Source organism: Eulemur rufifrons, chromosome 10 (assembly GCF_041146395.1).
Source record: "Eulemur rufifrons isolate Redbay chromosome 10, OSU_ERuf_1, whole genome shotgun sequence".
Taxonomy (NCBI): Eukaryota; Metazoa; Chordata; class Mammalia; order Primates; family Lemuridae; genus Eulemur; species Eulemur rufifrons.
This window is the reverse complement of record NC_090992.1, coordinates 2509589-2522913: the sequence shown is the minus strand read 5'-3', so window position 1 is coordinate 2522913 and position 13325 is coordinate 2509589. Positions and strand designations below refer to the sequence as shown.

Sequence of the window (13325 nt, the reverse complement as noted above, 5' to 3'; positions counted from 1 at the left end):
TCCATGGGTCTGGTTAATCACGGGCAGTGTGATAGATGGTGAGGGTCTGCCTAGCAGGGCATTAGGGCCACTTCTAAATTTAGGGAGACTACTATGATTCTAGGTGAGGAAGGAGATTAGGTTCATTAGCCCAAGAACATTCTAGCAGACTGGTTTGAGTTTAGGTTGTGAAGCCTAGTGGTCTGCAGAGGTGGGCAAGTGGCCATGTCTGTGTCAGTCCAAAGGTACAACAGGCTACAGACTGCAAGAGCCCAGTCGTTCTTGAGGTGACCCCAAAACCGTGGTGCCAGTAAGCATGGTTGTGAGCCAGTCAGTCTTGGATAGCAAGCTCATAAATTGAAAAACCCAATAGTTAGGAGATCCAAGTTCAGAACAGATAAAAGGGAGCAACTAGACCAGCAGGAGTAACCCTACATCATGGTATCACCACTGATGTTAGCCATGCATTATTTTTTTTTTCCTGCCCTGTTATTAATACCTCTCTCCTTAGAGCAGTTGGTACTTAAGGACTGACAATTTCATTTTGGCATTCAATGTTTGAACAGTAGACGTCTATGGTATAATTTGTTCATTCTTGAAGCTAAAGCAAAGGCATTTCTGGGAAGTTCTAATGACTTCTCATTTGTTTTTAAATAATAGGTTAACTGAAAGAGCCAAAAAGAGACGGACTTCACAATCCATCGGACAAGTTATGTATAATAGCAGGCAAGAGGATACAGGTCCCACTCAAGTAAGGCAAGAAGCTGGTCATTAAAATGTGGCCTCTTATATATAACATTACCTCCCTTTCCCTTTTCTCCCTCTTTGGGGCTCTAACGCTTTAGAAGTGTGCTTTTAGTTTCTTTTGGTTCTTCCTAAGATGAAAGTAGGCCATCATTTTCTTAGTGCTTTCACAATTTTAATCAATTTTCCATATCTTAATTGGTGTATTTAATATATGAATTGGGCAGAGTAAGTTAAGATTTTCACCTTAAAAAGTCACAGGAATTTCTGGTTTTTCATTTCCAAAAACTGTTTTAATATCTTACTTTATGGATTAAAAATAATTATCAAATAAACACAACTTACTTTCATTGGAAAAAATAATCAGTGTAGATCATCCCCCCAATTTTTACAATTTTATTTATAATAATAAAATTGAAAATGACACAAACCTATCCAAAAATAGATTATGGATTAAGTTTACATTCATACAGTGGGATACTACACATTACATTGTGGAAGAGTGTTCATTAACCAAGAAAGGTTTTTATGATCCATTGTCAAATGAACAAAAATAGGTAGCACAAAAGGTTTTCCAAATGCTGGATGTGCAAGTAATTTTTTTCCTTTTGGTTTTCCCAGTGTCCATAAAGCATATAATTTTGTAAATAGATAAATAAATTATTAAGAAAATGAACTGAAGCGATTTGTTCAGAGTAGTGATTAGTATTATTAATAAAAATTAAAAGTGTGGTTCTCATGATCAAGACTATTGTTCTAAGAAAGCTAAATATGCTAAAAAAAAAATTTGCTTTCTGAAACTTTTATTAGAATTTGATCTGCTGGTTTGTTTAATGGTATTCTATTCTACCTCGTAAGTATTGAATAGCTGTCATGCCTATCTTATGCCATCCAAATGGCTGGCAATTCCAGGTTTGTCTTTCTACAAATAGTTACACACATTTCTTCAAATAAACTCTTATTTGTTTGTTTAGAGCCAAATGGAGAGGGGTATATTTAATGAGCGAACGGGTCAAAGTGACCAAATGGCAAGTGGGAACAAAAGGAAGCTGAATTTTTCCAGATCTGACAAGAAGGAATTCCATTTTCCAGAATTGCCTTTCCCAGTGCAATCAAAGGATCTGAAAGGAACGGAAGGTATACATTTGTTGCGTAGCTTTACGAATCTCCGGGTTATATCATTTATAAGACTTCTTTATAATATAACTTACATTTTATAGTGTGACTTAGGTATAAAACAGTAAATTGGTAAGAAAAATATTTTCAGCTGATGAGATATTTTTTCCCCATCATCAAATAAGGGGTAAGACTTAAAGGAGATAATTTTAAAGAGGGGTTAAGACAGCTTCAAAGGGTAGATTTTTCGTTAGCTCAATATTATTGACATGTTAGAACAATATTTGAGGAAGATAGTTTTGGTTTAGTATATGACCTTGAATAAATCACATTCTTATTTCTCTCCATGATTATTTGCTCATATAGTAGCAGGAATTTTATATATGCTTTGGCCATTCAAGGATTTAGTAGATAAGATTTATAAACTTAAGATTTATCTTAGTCTTGAGTTTAAGATTTATTTAAAAACAAAACTCATTTTTGTCTTGAATAAATGTTCTTATGTTTCTTTGAAGAACAGTGACATCTTGTGGAAAGTTAATATAATAGCAAGAATATAATGCACAGCTCAAGAGAAATTATCTGATTCACTTAACAGTTATACTGAGAATAATAAAATAAAATAAAATAATTGTCTTCTTTTAACTTGGTAGACTACTTGTAAAGTTATAAAAATACAATTTACTGTATTTTACCATTACAACTCATGGTTTATTCAGTTCCTTTGTAATAAATTGAGAAACTGATGTTAGTAGACATCAGAATTTCCAGTTGAAGTTCTTAAAAAGGAAAGTAAAATTTCAAGGTAGGAATAACAAATTTTCATTGTTGTGTATAATTTTGTAAAAGTTAAACAGACAAAAGTGCTGAAGAGGGACTCAAAGAAAACAGATTCATCTAAAATACCAACTTTACTTAATGTGGATCAAAATCAAGAGAAACAAGAGGTAAAACTTTTTTAGTGTATAGCTTTTGGTAAAGAATGTTGTTTAGAACCCTGACTCAGTGTGTAAATTTAACTATTACTATTGGAAAGCTATATAAAAATTAAAAATTCTATAATCTTTAAACTCTAGAAACATCTATATTTTCTTAGATAACCAACTACTAAAAGTTTCTAGCAATCATTTCATTGAGAGTGGTAAATACCATCCCTCATTTGAATGTTGAATGATTAAAATGCATGGAACCCAGGGAAAATAGAATCTGTGTTATATGTATTGTCAAACACCGGGCAGGTAAGCCATGCAGTGAAAATGAATAATGGTATAAACATGTGGTCTATGGCCTTGAGTATATATGTATTTGTCTTTAGCCTCTTCCTTCCTTCTTGTTTTACCTCCAATTTGTTTCCTTGTCTATCTCTGCTGTCTGTCTACTGTCCTATTTTCACAAATATTTACTCTCAGCTATCTATTAGGTAATCTTGTTGAAATGTCCCCAGCCCCTACCTACCAGAGAGATTCTTGAATTTTATTTGGAAATCATGAAGCCTTTAACTTCCAAATGAATACTCTCAAAGGTACTCCTTTAGGGGAAAGAGATTGTGCTGAGCACACACTGAATTAAACCATATAGATGGCCTCCTGTTCTGCACTTGCGAGGTCACCTCTGCAAGTGATTTATCAACTTCATTCTCTCTGATTTTCAAAAAATAAAATTGATTATAGTTTAATTCAGGATAAAAGTCAGCATATACTTATTAAGGAAATTTGATGAATTAAAAATATAGAGAAGCTGGTCTGAAACTATGTAGAAGGCATTTTTAACAAAGCTCCTCAATCTCTGCAACATTCAGATAAGAGGGTGATCAGACACTATTAGATGTATTATCACTGTGACATTTAGGGCTGTGCCTTAGTCTTGGCCTAGAACTTCAGAACTCTGCAATCCACTTTGCAGAAAAGAGATATTGTAGAACAAGAAAACCATTAATGGCCATCTTTTAGTTCATTATAAAAAGCAATAAGGTAGCTTTAAACTTCTGAATTGGAGAGACTCACTCATGTGACAGCATGTTGCACAGCACACCCTTTGCACATTTTCTGAATGATTGGGTGAATTAGGGTTAGGTCTCCTGAGCTGGGCCGTCTAGAAATGTGCCGCATGTGTTTAGCCCATTGTCCCATGAAAGCCCCCAGGAACTAACATTCCATTCCAATGCAGGGAAAAAGGAACTCTTAAGACAGTTCTGTCATTTCTAGGATAAGTAAATAAGAAGGAAAAGGCCGGGCGCGGTGGCTCACACCTGTAATCCTAGCACTCTGGGAGGCCGAGGCGGGTGGATCGCTCGAGGTCATGAGTTCAAGACCAGCCTGAGCAAGAGTGAGACCCCGTCTCTACTAAAAATAGAAAGAAATTATATGGACAACTAAAATATATATATACAAAAAATTAGCCGGGCATGGTGGCGCATGCCTGTAGTCCCAGCTACTCGGGAGGCTGAGGCAGTAGGATAGCTTAAGCCCAGGAGTTTGAGGTTGCTGTGAGCTAGGCTGACGCCACGGCACTCACTCTAGCCCGGGCAACAGAGTGAGACTCTGTCTCAAAAAAAAAAAAAAAAAAAAAAAAAAGAAGGAAAAACCTCTTCTTGCTCATGTGATGAACTCCTGACAAGATGACCTTTTTATAAGAGTGACCTTGAAACAAGTTGTAGTTATTAGAAATAACCAGAAGTTGACAGTGTTGGTTATAGCTTATTTGTACTGCTCATTCAAATGCAGTTCTGACCAGTGACTGAAATTGCATATGAGGCTAGTCTAAACGCTTTTAATAAATTAATGTCAGAATTAAGAAAATTTCTTAAATTTTGAGTCTGTAGTTTGTTTTAGAGCATGAGAGAATATGATATGTTTTAAAAAATGTAAGAGAGGGAATAGGCACTTATTTGTTCTATTGCTGGCTCTGGCATTCACTTGTTTTTTGAATTATCTAATCAGATCCAAGCACTTCCCAGTTTTACATTAAACTCTTTCAGGCATCTTAAAAGTATATTGAGATAATGCACACATGCATTGACTAGGCTCTACGACCAGAGAGAAACCCTAAATCACTGTCAGTGAGTGATTTAGGCAAAAGAGGAGTCCCCATAAAGGCCACCTTTAGTTCTGTTTGATGATGATAAAGAGGAATACTCTGGTAAATAGTCTCCCTGTACCTTATAAAAGAACCCCCAGGGGCAAAGTACAGGTATTTATCTCTGGCTGTATTTCCTTAGCCAAAGACTCACCATTTCCTCAATTAAGGTCATGTTTCTATTTACTTTTTAGAATACAGGAAATGCACAAACTGAAAGGAAGAAGAACCTGCCAGATGTAGAGTAGAAAATGCAGCAGCTGAAAATTCAGGGAATCCCAGAATCACTGTATGGCTAAAAAAAAAAAATCCTTTTTATTAATGTTACATATACAAGAATGCTGACTAGAGAATTCTACAGATATATCAAATTCTATGTAGTTATGTGTACATTCACCTAAATTTGTTTTAAAATTTATTAATCTTTAAATTATTCATGTTTTCTTAATTTGAACATTAATTTATAAAAACTGCTTGGCTGGTACATCCTAATAAAACTACAGCTTACATTTTATCATATAATTTGATTTGATCATCTATTATTTCAATCATGTTTGATTAGTGGTCATTCTTAGCTTTGGTTCAAAGCTTTCTAATTACAAAAGGAAAAGTTCCTAAATGTGTAATAAAGTCTGGGAGCACCAAACATTTCTGAGCAAGCAAGTATACTTGATAAGCATGAAACATGGGTTTGGTTCCACACTGAACATTCTGGAGCAGCATTTAAACATACCATGAAGATTGTTTAAAACAGCGGTCCCCGGCCGGGCACGGTGGCTCACGCCTGTAATCCTAGCACTCTGGGAGGCCGAGGTGGGCGGATCGTTTGAGCTCAGGAGTTCGAGACCAGCCTGAGCAAGAGTGAGACCCCATCTCTACTAAAAATAGAAAGAAATTATATGGACAGCTAAAAATATATATAGAAAAAATTAGCCGGGCATGGTGGTGCATGCCTGTAGTCCCAGCTACTCGGGAGGCTGAGACAGGAGGATCGCTTGAGCTCAGGAGTTTGAGGTTGCTGTGAGCTAGGCTGATGCCACGGCACTCACTCTAGCCTGGGCAACAGAGTGAGACTCTGTCTCAAAACAAAACAAACAAACAAACAAAAAACAGCGGTCCCCAACCTTTTTGGCACCAGGGACTGGTTTCATGGAAGACAATTTTCAAACGGACCAGGGGGTGGGAGTGGGGGATGGTTTCAGGATGATTCAAGTGCATTACATTTATTGTGTACTTCATTTCTATTATTACATTGTAATATATAATGAAATAATTATGCAACTCACCATAGGTTGGGGACCCCTGGTTTAAAAGTACAAACAAACTTGAGCAAGACAGTTGAAGCAAATCTTCTGGCTTAACTAGCATGTTTATCATTTAGTAGTTTACATATAATTAATTTAGCGCTAATACAGTCAAGGTTTTGGCATTCTTATCCCTGGTTCTTATTAGCTTGGTTTCTAATTTTAGGGTGGAGATGGCCATTATGAGGGGAAGAATTTGAAGAGGAACAGATTTTTTTTCTGGTAGTGTCTTTTCTTTTAAATAATCTTAAGAATACAAACTGACAACTCTTCCCTTCTTATTTTATAGACAATAGAAATGTTATGTGAGCTGTTAAGACAGCCTGTGGTCTCCCATTAGCATCATCCAACTTTTCTTTTTTTGGTACCAAAACATTTACTGTTTCCTTCTTTTTTCCTTCTAAAACTCTGTGATGTGATGGTTTGATTTGAAATTATAAAGAGTAGGTAACACATCCTGTCACAGGACACACACTGTACTTGCACCGATTTCTTCCTTCTGATAGTCATATAACCTCAAGTCAATTGTCTCCTAGAACGCTCAGCCTTCCTGAAGTGAGTTCTTATTGATATATCTGACCCATTGTTTTAAAAGCCATTCCTTACCATTACATGATTAAAAATATGTTGTGCTGGTCAGCAATAAAAGTGTTTATAAGATTTGTAAAATATCTAAAAATGATATGATAAACAAATGTTAATTAAATTATTTTATCCTTTTAAACAGTTGCCAGCACTCTTTTGTTTCCTAGTGCCATCTGATAGTGCCTTTTATGTAGTACAGTCTTTTTCTATTTCATAAAATAAATAATGTGCAGCAGAAGAGGTATACTACCAAAATTCTGGATTTTCCTATTCTTTAAAAAATAATAGAATGGGAACACCTGGTATTTTACCAGGATTCTACCTGATTTTTGTATTTACTAAAGAAATATGAAAAACAAAGGAAAATAATTTCTTTAATACGATATAATGATCTCTTTTAGTCTCAGAAAAAGGTTGAATAGACTTAATAGCTGAGATTATTACACATAATATATCCTTCTTACAGACTCCCTGTTGGCTTTAGCAACTAATCTCCTCCAGGAAAATTAAATTCCCTGTGGTAAATTCAACAGATACAGGTCTGCCTATTGTCTGTTGCATTTCTATATTTGTTAATCATTGCACCAGTATCAAAGATTGTCATTTTTGGGGTCAATTTCTATAAAAATGCCTACTGGAATTTTGGGATTGTGTTGAATCTATACATCAATTTGAAGAGAATGGATATATTAATATCAAGTCTTCCAATCCACGAGCATGATGTAAGCTCTTTATTTACTTAGGTATTCTTTAATTTCTCTCAGCAATATTTTGTAGTTTTCAATGTAGCAGTCTTATACATCATTTGTTAAATTTATTTTTATGTTTTGTTTTTTGATGCTACTTCAAATGGTATTGCTTTTTAGTTTCATTTTCCAGTTTGTTGCTGGTATACAGAGGTAAAATTTGTTTTTCTACGTTGATCTTGTATCCTGAGACCTTGCTAAATTCACTTATTAGTTCCAGTAGGTTTCTTTCTTTCCTTCCTCCTTTCCTGCCTGCTTGCCTGCCTGTCTGCCTTCCTTTCTTGCTTCTTTTCTCCTTCTCCTTCCCCTTCTCCTGCTCCTTTCCCTTCTTCTTCCTTTTTTTATATTCCTTAGGATTTCCTCTATAGGCAATCATGACATCTGCAGATAAAAATAATTTTACTTCTTCCTTTCCAGTGTTTATGTCTGTTATTACTTTTTTTTGCCTGATTGCACTGGCTAGGATACGTGATACAATGTTGAGTAGAAGTAGTGGACATTCTTGCTTTTTTTCTTATAGCAGAAGGAAAGCGTTCAATTCTCTCCCACTAAGTAAGATGTTAGTTATATGTTTTATGTAGATGACTTTCATTAGATTAAGGAAGGTTTCTTCTATTCCTGTTTGCTGAGAGGTCTTACCATGAATGGGTGTTGAATTTTGTCAAATGCTTTTTTTGCATCTACTGAGATATTCTTATGATTTTCCTCCTTTATTCTGTTAATGTGAATTACATTAATTGATGTTTGAATGTTAAACCAACTCTACATTCCTAAGATTAAAATTCCACTGGATTCTTTTTTATGTATTGTTGGATTCGATTGGTTAATATTTTATTAGGGATTTTGGCATCTATGTTAATGAAAGATTTTAGTCCATTTGTTTTTTATATTGTCCTTGTCTAGTTTTATTCTCACTGTTATCTTGCTACATAGAATGAGTTGGGAAGTATTTCCCTCTCCTCTGTTTCCTGAAAGAATTTGTATAAGATTGATTTTATTTCTCTTTGAGTGTTGGTTAGAAATCAACAGTGAGGCCAACAGGGCCTGGAGTTTTCATTGTGGAAAGATTTTAATATACAAATTCAGTTTCCTCAAATTTATTCAATAAATATAGAGATATTCAGATTTGCTCTTTCTCCTTGTATCAGTTTTGGTAATTTACCTCTTTAAAGGAATTCATTCATTTCATCTAAGTTGCTGATTTTATTAGCATAAAATTGTTTAACGTATGTCCTTATTATCATTTTAAAGCTGGTGGGATCTATGCTGATGTTTCCTTTATCATTCCTGGCATTGGTAATTTGTGTTTTCTCTCTTTTTTTTCCTTGGTAAGTCTAGATAGGGGTTTATCAATTTTGCTAATCTTTACATAGAACCAGCATTTGGTTTTATTGATTATTTCTATTGTTTGTTTCTACTTTACTGAGATATGCTCTTATCTTTATTATTTCTTCCTTCTATTTATTTTGGGTTTAATTTGCTCTTCTTTTTCTAGCTTCTGAAGGTGGAGGGGCTAAGGTGATTAATTTGATACCTTTCTTCTTTTCTAATATGAGATTTTATTTTTATTTTTACTTTTTGAGACAGAGTCTTGCTCTGTGACCCTGGGTAGAGTACAGTGGCATTATTGTAGTTCATTGCAACCTCGTTTGAGGAGGACGATTAAGTGATCCTCCTCCCCCAGCCTCCTGAGTAGCTGGGACTACAGGCATGTACATGATGCCTGGATAATTTTTCCATTTTTAGTAAAAACTAATTTTTCTGTTTTTAGTAGAGATGGGGTCTCACTGTTTCTCAGGCTGGTCTCCAATTCCTGAGCTCAAGCAATCCTCCCACCTCAGCCTCCCAGAACATTAGAATTATAGCCATGGTGCTCGCTTCGGCAGCACATATACTAAAAAATTGAAATGATACAGAGAAGATTAGCATGGCCCCTGCGCAAGGATGACACGATTTAAAAATAAAAAAAAATAAAAGAATTATAGCCATGAGCCACCATACCTGGCCCTAATATGAGCATTTAAAGCTTTAAATTTCCCTCTTGGCTGCTTCCTATAAATTTAAATGTTAGTATCAAATCACTCAGTTAAAATGTTTCTCCAATTTCCCTTTTGATTTCTTTTTTGATCCATTTATTTAGAAATGTATTGTTTAATTACCAACTATCTGGGACTGTTCCAAATATCTTTCTGGTATTGGTTTTAATTTAATTACCATGTGGTTAGAGACTATACTCTCTGTTATTTCAATCCTTCTAGATCCATTGAAACTTGTTTTATATCCTAGTATATGGTCTATGTTTGTGAATATTTACACTTGAAATGAATGTATATGCTGCTGAAGGTTGGGTGTCCTGTTCTGTAGGTGGCAATTAGGTCAAGTTGGTTGACAGAGCATTTAAGTCTCATATCTTTACTGATTTTCAGTCTACTTGTTTTATCAATTACTGAATTACTAATTGTGGATTTGTCTGATTCTCCTTTCGTTTCTATCAGTAGTTGCTTTATGTATTTTGAAGCTCTGTTATTGGAACGTATATATTTAGCCCTATTAGATTTCTGGTGAAATTCACCCTTACCTGTTTCAAGTTCCTGAAAATTATTGTTTTACATATTTGTCCAGTTTTGTCATTTTTTTTTTTTTTTTTTTTTTTTTTGTTGAGACAGAGTCTCACTTTGTTGCCCAGGCTAGAGTGAGTGCCGTGGCGTCAGCTTAGCTCACAGCAACCTCAAACTCCTGGGCTTAAGCGATCCTACTGCCTCAGCCTCCCGAGTAGCTGGGACTACAGGCATGCGCCACTATGCCCGGCTAATTTTTTCTATATAGATTTTTAGGTGTCCATATAATGTCTTTCTATTTTTAGTAGAGACGGGGTCTCGCTCAGGCTGGTCTCGAACTCCTGACCTTGAGCAATCCACCCGCCTCGGCCTCCCAGAGTGCTAGGATTACAGGCGTGAGCCACCGCGCCCGGCCCAGTTTTGTCATTTTTTAAGGTAAGACAATACCTATCATGGCTGGAACTAGAAATTCAGTTAGAGTTCTTGAAGGAGATCTAGTCACTATTATGAATTATGGTGTCTGTTGAATAATATGCTGACATTTATCTTAAGAATTTTAAAGAGCTTTTAGAGTAATTACCAAAAGTTATAGCTGGTCCCCTTATTCTATATGTAGGGGCTTACCTATACTTTTTTGTCCTTATTTTGATTATTGTAATGATCATTTATAACATGATCACTGATTACACGTGAACCTTTTGCTAATAGTATAATGAAACTTCAGCAATGAATGTAGTTAATAGGATGGATATTTTATTGGCTGATAATACTTGTCAAAAGTTACTAGTCAGGCAAGCATATTTGAGTTATGTTTCTGATCTATTTTTATTTTCCACACGACTCTGTCTTGTAAATATTTGTTACAAAGCACTTTTATTTTTTTCAACAGATGATTGAAGTAATGAGTTGCTTACATCAAAAATGAAAATGTGGCCAGGAGTGGTGGCTCACGCCTATAATCCTAGCACTCTGGGAGGCCGAGGCAGGTAGATTGTTTGAGCTCAGGAGTTCGAGACCAGCCTGAGCAAGAGCAAGACCCCATCTCCACTAAAAATAGAAAGACAACTAAAAAATATATAGAAAAAATTAGCTGGGCATGTGGCGCATGCCTGTAATCCCAGCTACTCAGGAGGCTGAGGCAGGAGGATTGCTTGAGCCCCAGAGTTTGAGGTTGCTGTGGGCCAGGCTGATGCCATGGCACTCTAGCCTGGGCAACAGAGTGAGACTCTGTATAAAAAAAAAAAAAGAAAGAAAATGTGAAGATTTAAGCCCAGGATTGCTTGAGCCCTGGGCAACAGAGTGAGACCTCATATCCTAAAAAAAAATAGAAAATGACCCATGGTGGCTAGAACATGACATTCGGATAGGTCCCAGAGTCTTTGAAAGAAGACATGGTCTTGATTTCTGTGTTTATTATTTCTGCTCCATCCTCGCTGTCTTTCCATCAACTCTGCCCAAGGAGTTGGGTTTCCAGGGTCTGAGTAACGATAATTTACTGTGTAGTTTCAGTGTGTACTAAGGCCACAATTGTGGCAGACTGCTGCAGGGTCAGCATTTGCCTCAAAGTCAAGGCTGAGAAAGTCATACCTTTCAAAACACATTGTTATATGTACATAGGAGCAAACTATACCAGTACATAGGAATGCCAAGAAGAAAAAAAGTTGGCTAACTTTGGAAATTAAAGGGCTCTAAATGGAAATAGGGCCAGGTTACCAAAACAACTAGCAGAATTGCACAGGGACATGATCAAGAAATCTTGGGTGACGTGGGAGCTGTAAATTATAAGACGATTTACAAGATGATCAAGGATGGCAAGAAAGCATTCTTAATTTTAATAAAAGGCAAAAGTACAGAAACAAATAAAATGTGCTACTATCCTCCTAACTGCCTACTTTCTCCTCCTGCATGGGTAGGGGAAGTTGGTAACTGATGAGTGTGTAAGGGCAAAGGCGTATAATGATTTTTGTTCTTTTCTTAAAAAGTCATCCTGAGGTCAGAGTACCAGAAGAATGCCTTTATAGTGGATGAGATGAAAGCCAAACTAAAGAAGATAAGACTAGTTAGAGTTCTTCAAGCTGTGTTCTATTCAAACTGTCCAATATAGTGTCATTCATCCTAGGATTGGTAAGCAATAGTTGATTAGTTTTGAATTCTTATTTGGAAACTTCTCAGAAGGCAGATAAACATAGCACCCTTCTTAAAAATGTCTTAGGCAAAAGAAGAATAGATCTGTTCATTTTAATTTTGAAACCTGGAGACCTAGAAAGACTCTTCAGGTAGTTGATTTATTTTTTTTTATTTTTTATTTTTTTGTTTTGTTTTTGAGACAGAGTCTCACTCTGTTGCCCAGGCTAGAGTGAGTGCCGTGGCGTCAGCCTAGCTCACAGCAACCTCAAACTCCTGAGCTTAAGCGATCCTCCTGTCTCAGCCTCCCGAGTAGCTGGGACTACAGGCATGCACCACCATGCCCGGCTAATTTTTTCTATATATATTTTTAGCTGTCCATATAATTTCTTTCTATTCTTAGTAGAGATGGGGTCTCGCTCTTGCTCAGGCTGGTCTCGAACTCCTGAGCTCAAACGATCCGCCCACCTCGGCCTCCCAGAGTGCTAGGATTACAGGCATGAGCCACCACGCCCGGCCCAGGTAGTTGATTTATAGTCATCTGGAGGAATAGTAGATAATAATCACTATGAATTTGTTATTTTATCTGGTTAGTTTCTCTTAATAATAGTTTAATAAATCCTATAAACAACAATAAAGCAAGACATATGATGTTTTTGTAGTTCAAGTAATAACAGCATGTGGGCTCAGTTCTTAGACCTCTTCTCTTTCCTGTCTACCCTCCCTTGGTGATCTCACCCAGACTCAAGTCCTTAAACACCATTTTTATGTGGATGACTCTTAAATCTCTTTCTCCAGCCTGGACTTGACCCCCAAATTCCAGACTCAGATTTCCAATTTCCCATTCAACAGCTTCATTAAAACATATAATAGGTATCTCAAACTTAACATGTCCCAAATTAAGGTCCTGATCTCTTCCCCGTTCCCACCTGATCCCCTCGGTGTTTTCCACGTCTTAATCAAAGGCAACTGCATTCTTCTAGTTGCTCAGGAGAACATTCTTGGAGTAGTCCTCACCGCCTCCCTTTCTCTCATACCCTATGTCCTTTCAGCTCCATCTTCAAAGTACGTCCGGGATCTGACCGCTTTTCATC

At 36.3% G+C, this 13325-nt stretch overlaps 1 protein-coding gene and 1 pseudogene across 4 annotated transcripts in view; both read left to right on the top strand.

Moving 5' to 3' along the window:
- The window catches only part of CDKL3 (cyclin dependent kinase like 3), a 32140-nt gene extending 25480 nt beyond the window's left edge, over positions 1–6660 (top strand). The window contains exons 9-13 of one of the 4 annotated variants that reach the window (XM_069484055.1): positions 640–730; positions 1698–1860; positions 2689–2786; positions 5109–5203; positions 6385–6660. In XM_069484055.1, the coding sequence (XP_069340156.1) occupies positions 640–730; positions 1698–1860; positions 2689–2786; positions 5109–5162 (406 nt within the window). In that variant the 3' untranslated portion in view covers positions 5163–5203; positions 6385–6660. Of the gene's footprint in view, positions 1–639; positions 731–1697; positions 1861–2688; positions 2787–3187; positions 3260–5108; positions 5204–6384 lie in introns of those variants that run through there. The other 3 variants (XM_069484054.1, XM_069484052.1, XM_069484053.1) reach the window with 3 other exon arrangements.
- Positions 6661–9419: 2759 nt separating this feature from the next.
- Positions 9420–9532, top strand: LOC138393343 (U6 spliceosomal RNA; annotated as a pseudogene).
- The last annotated feature ends 3793 nt before the right edge of the window (positions 9533–13325 follow it).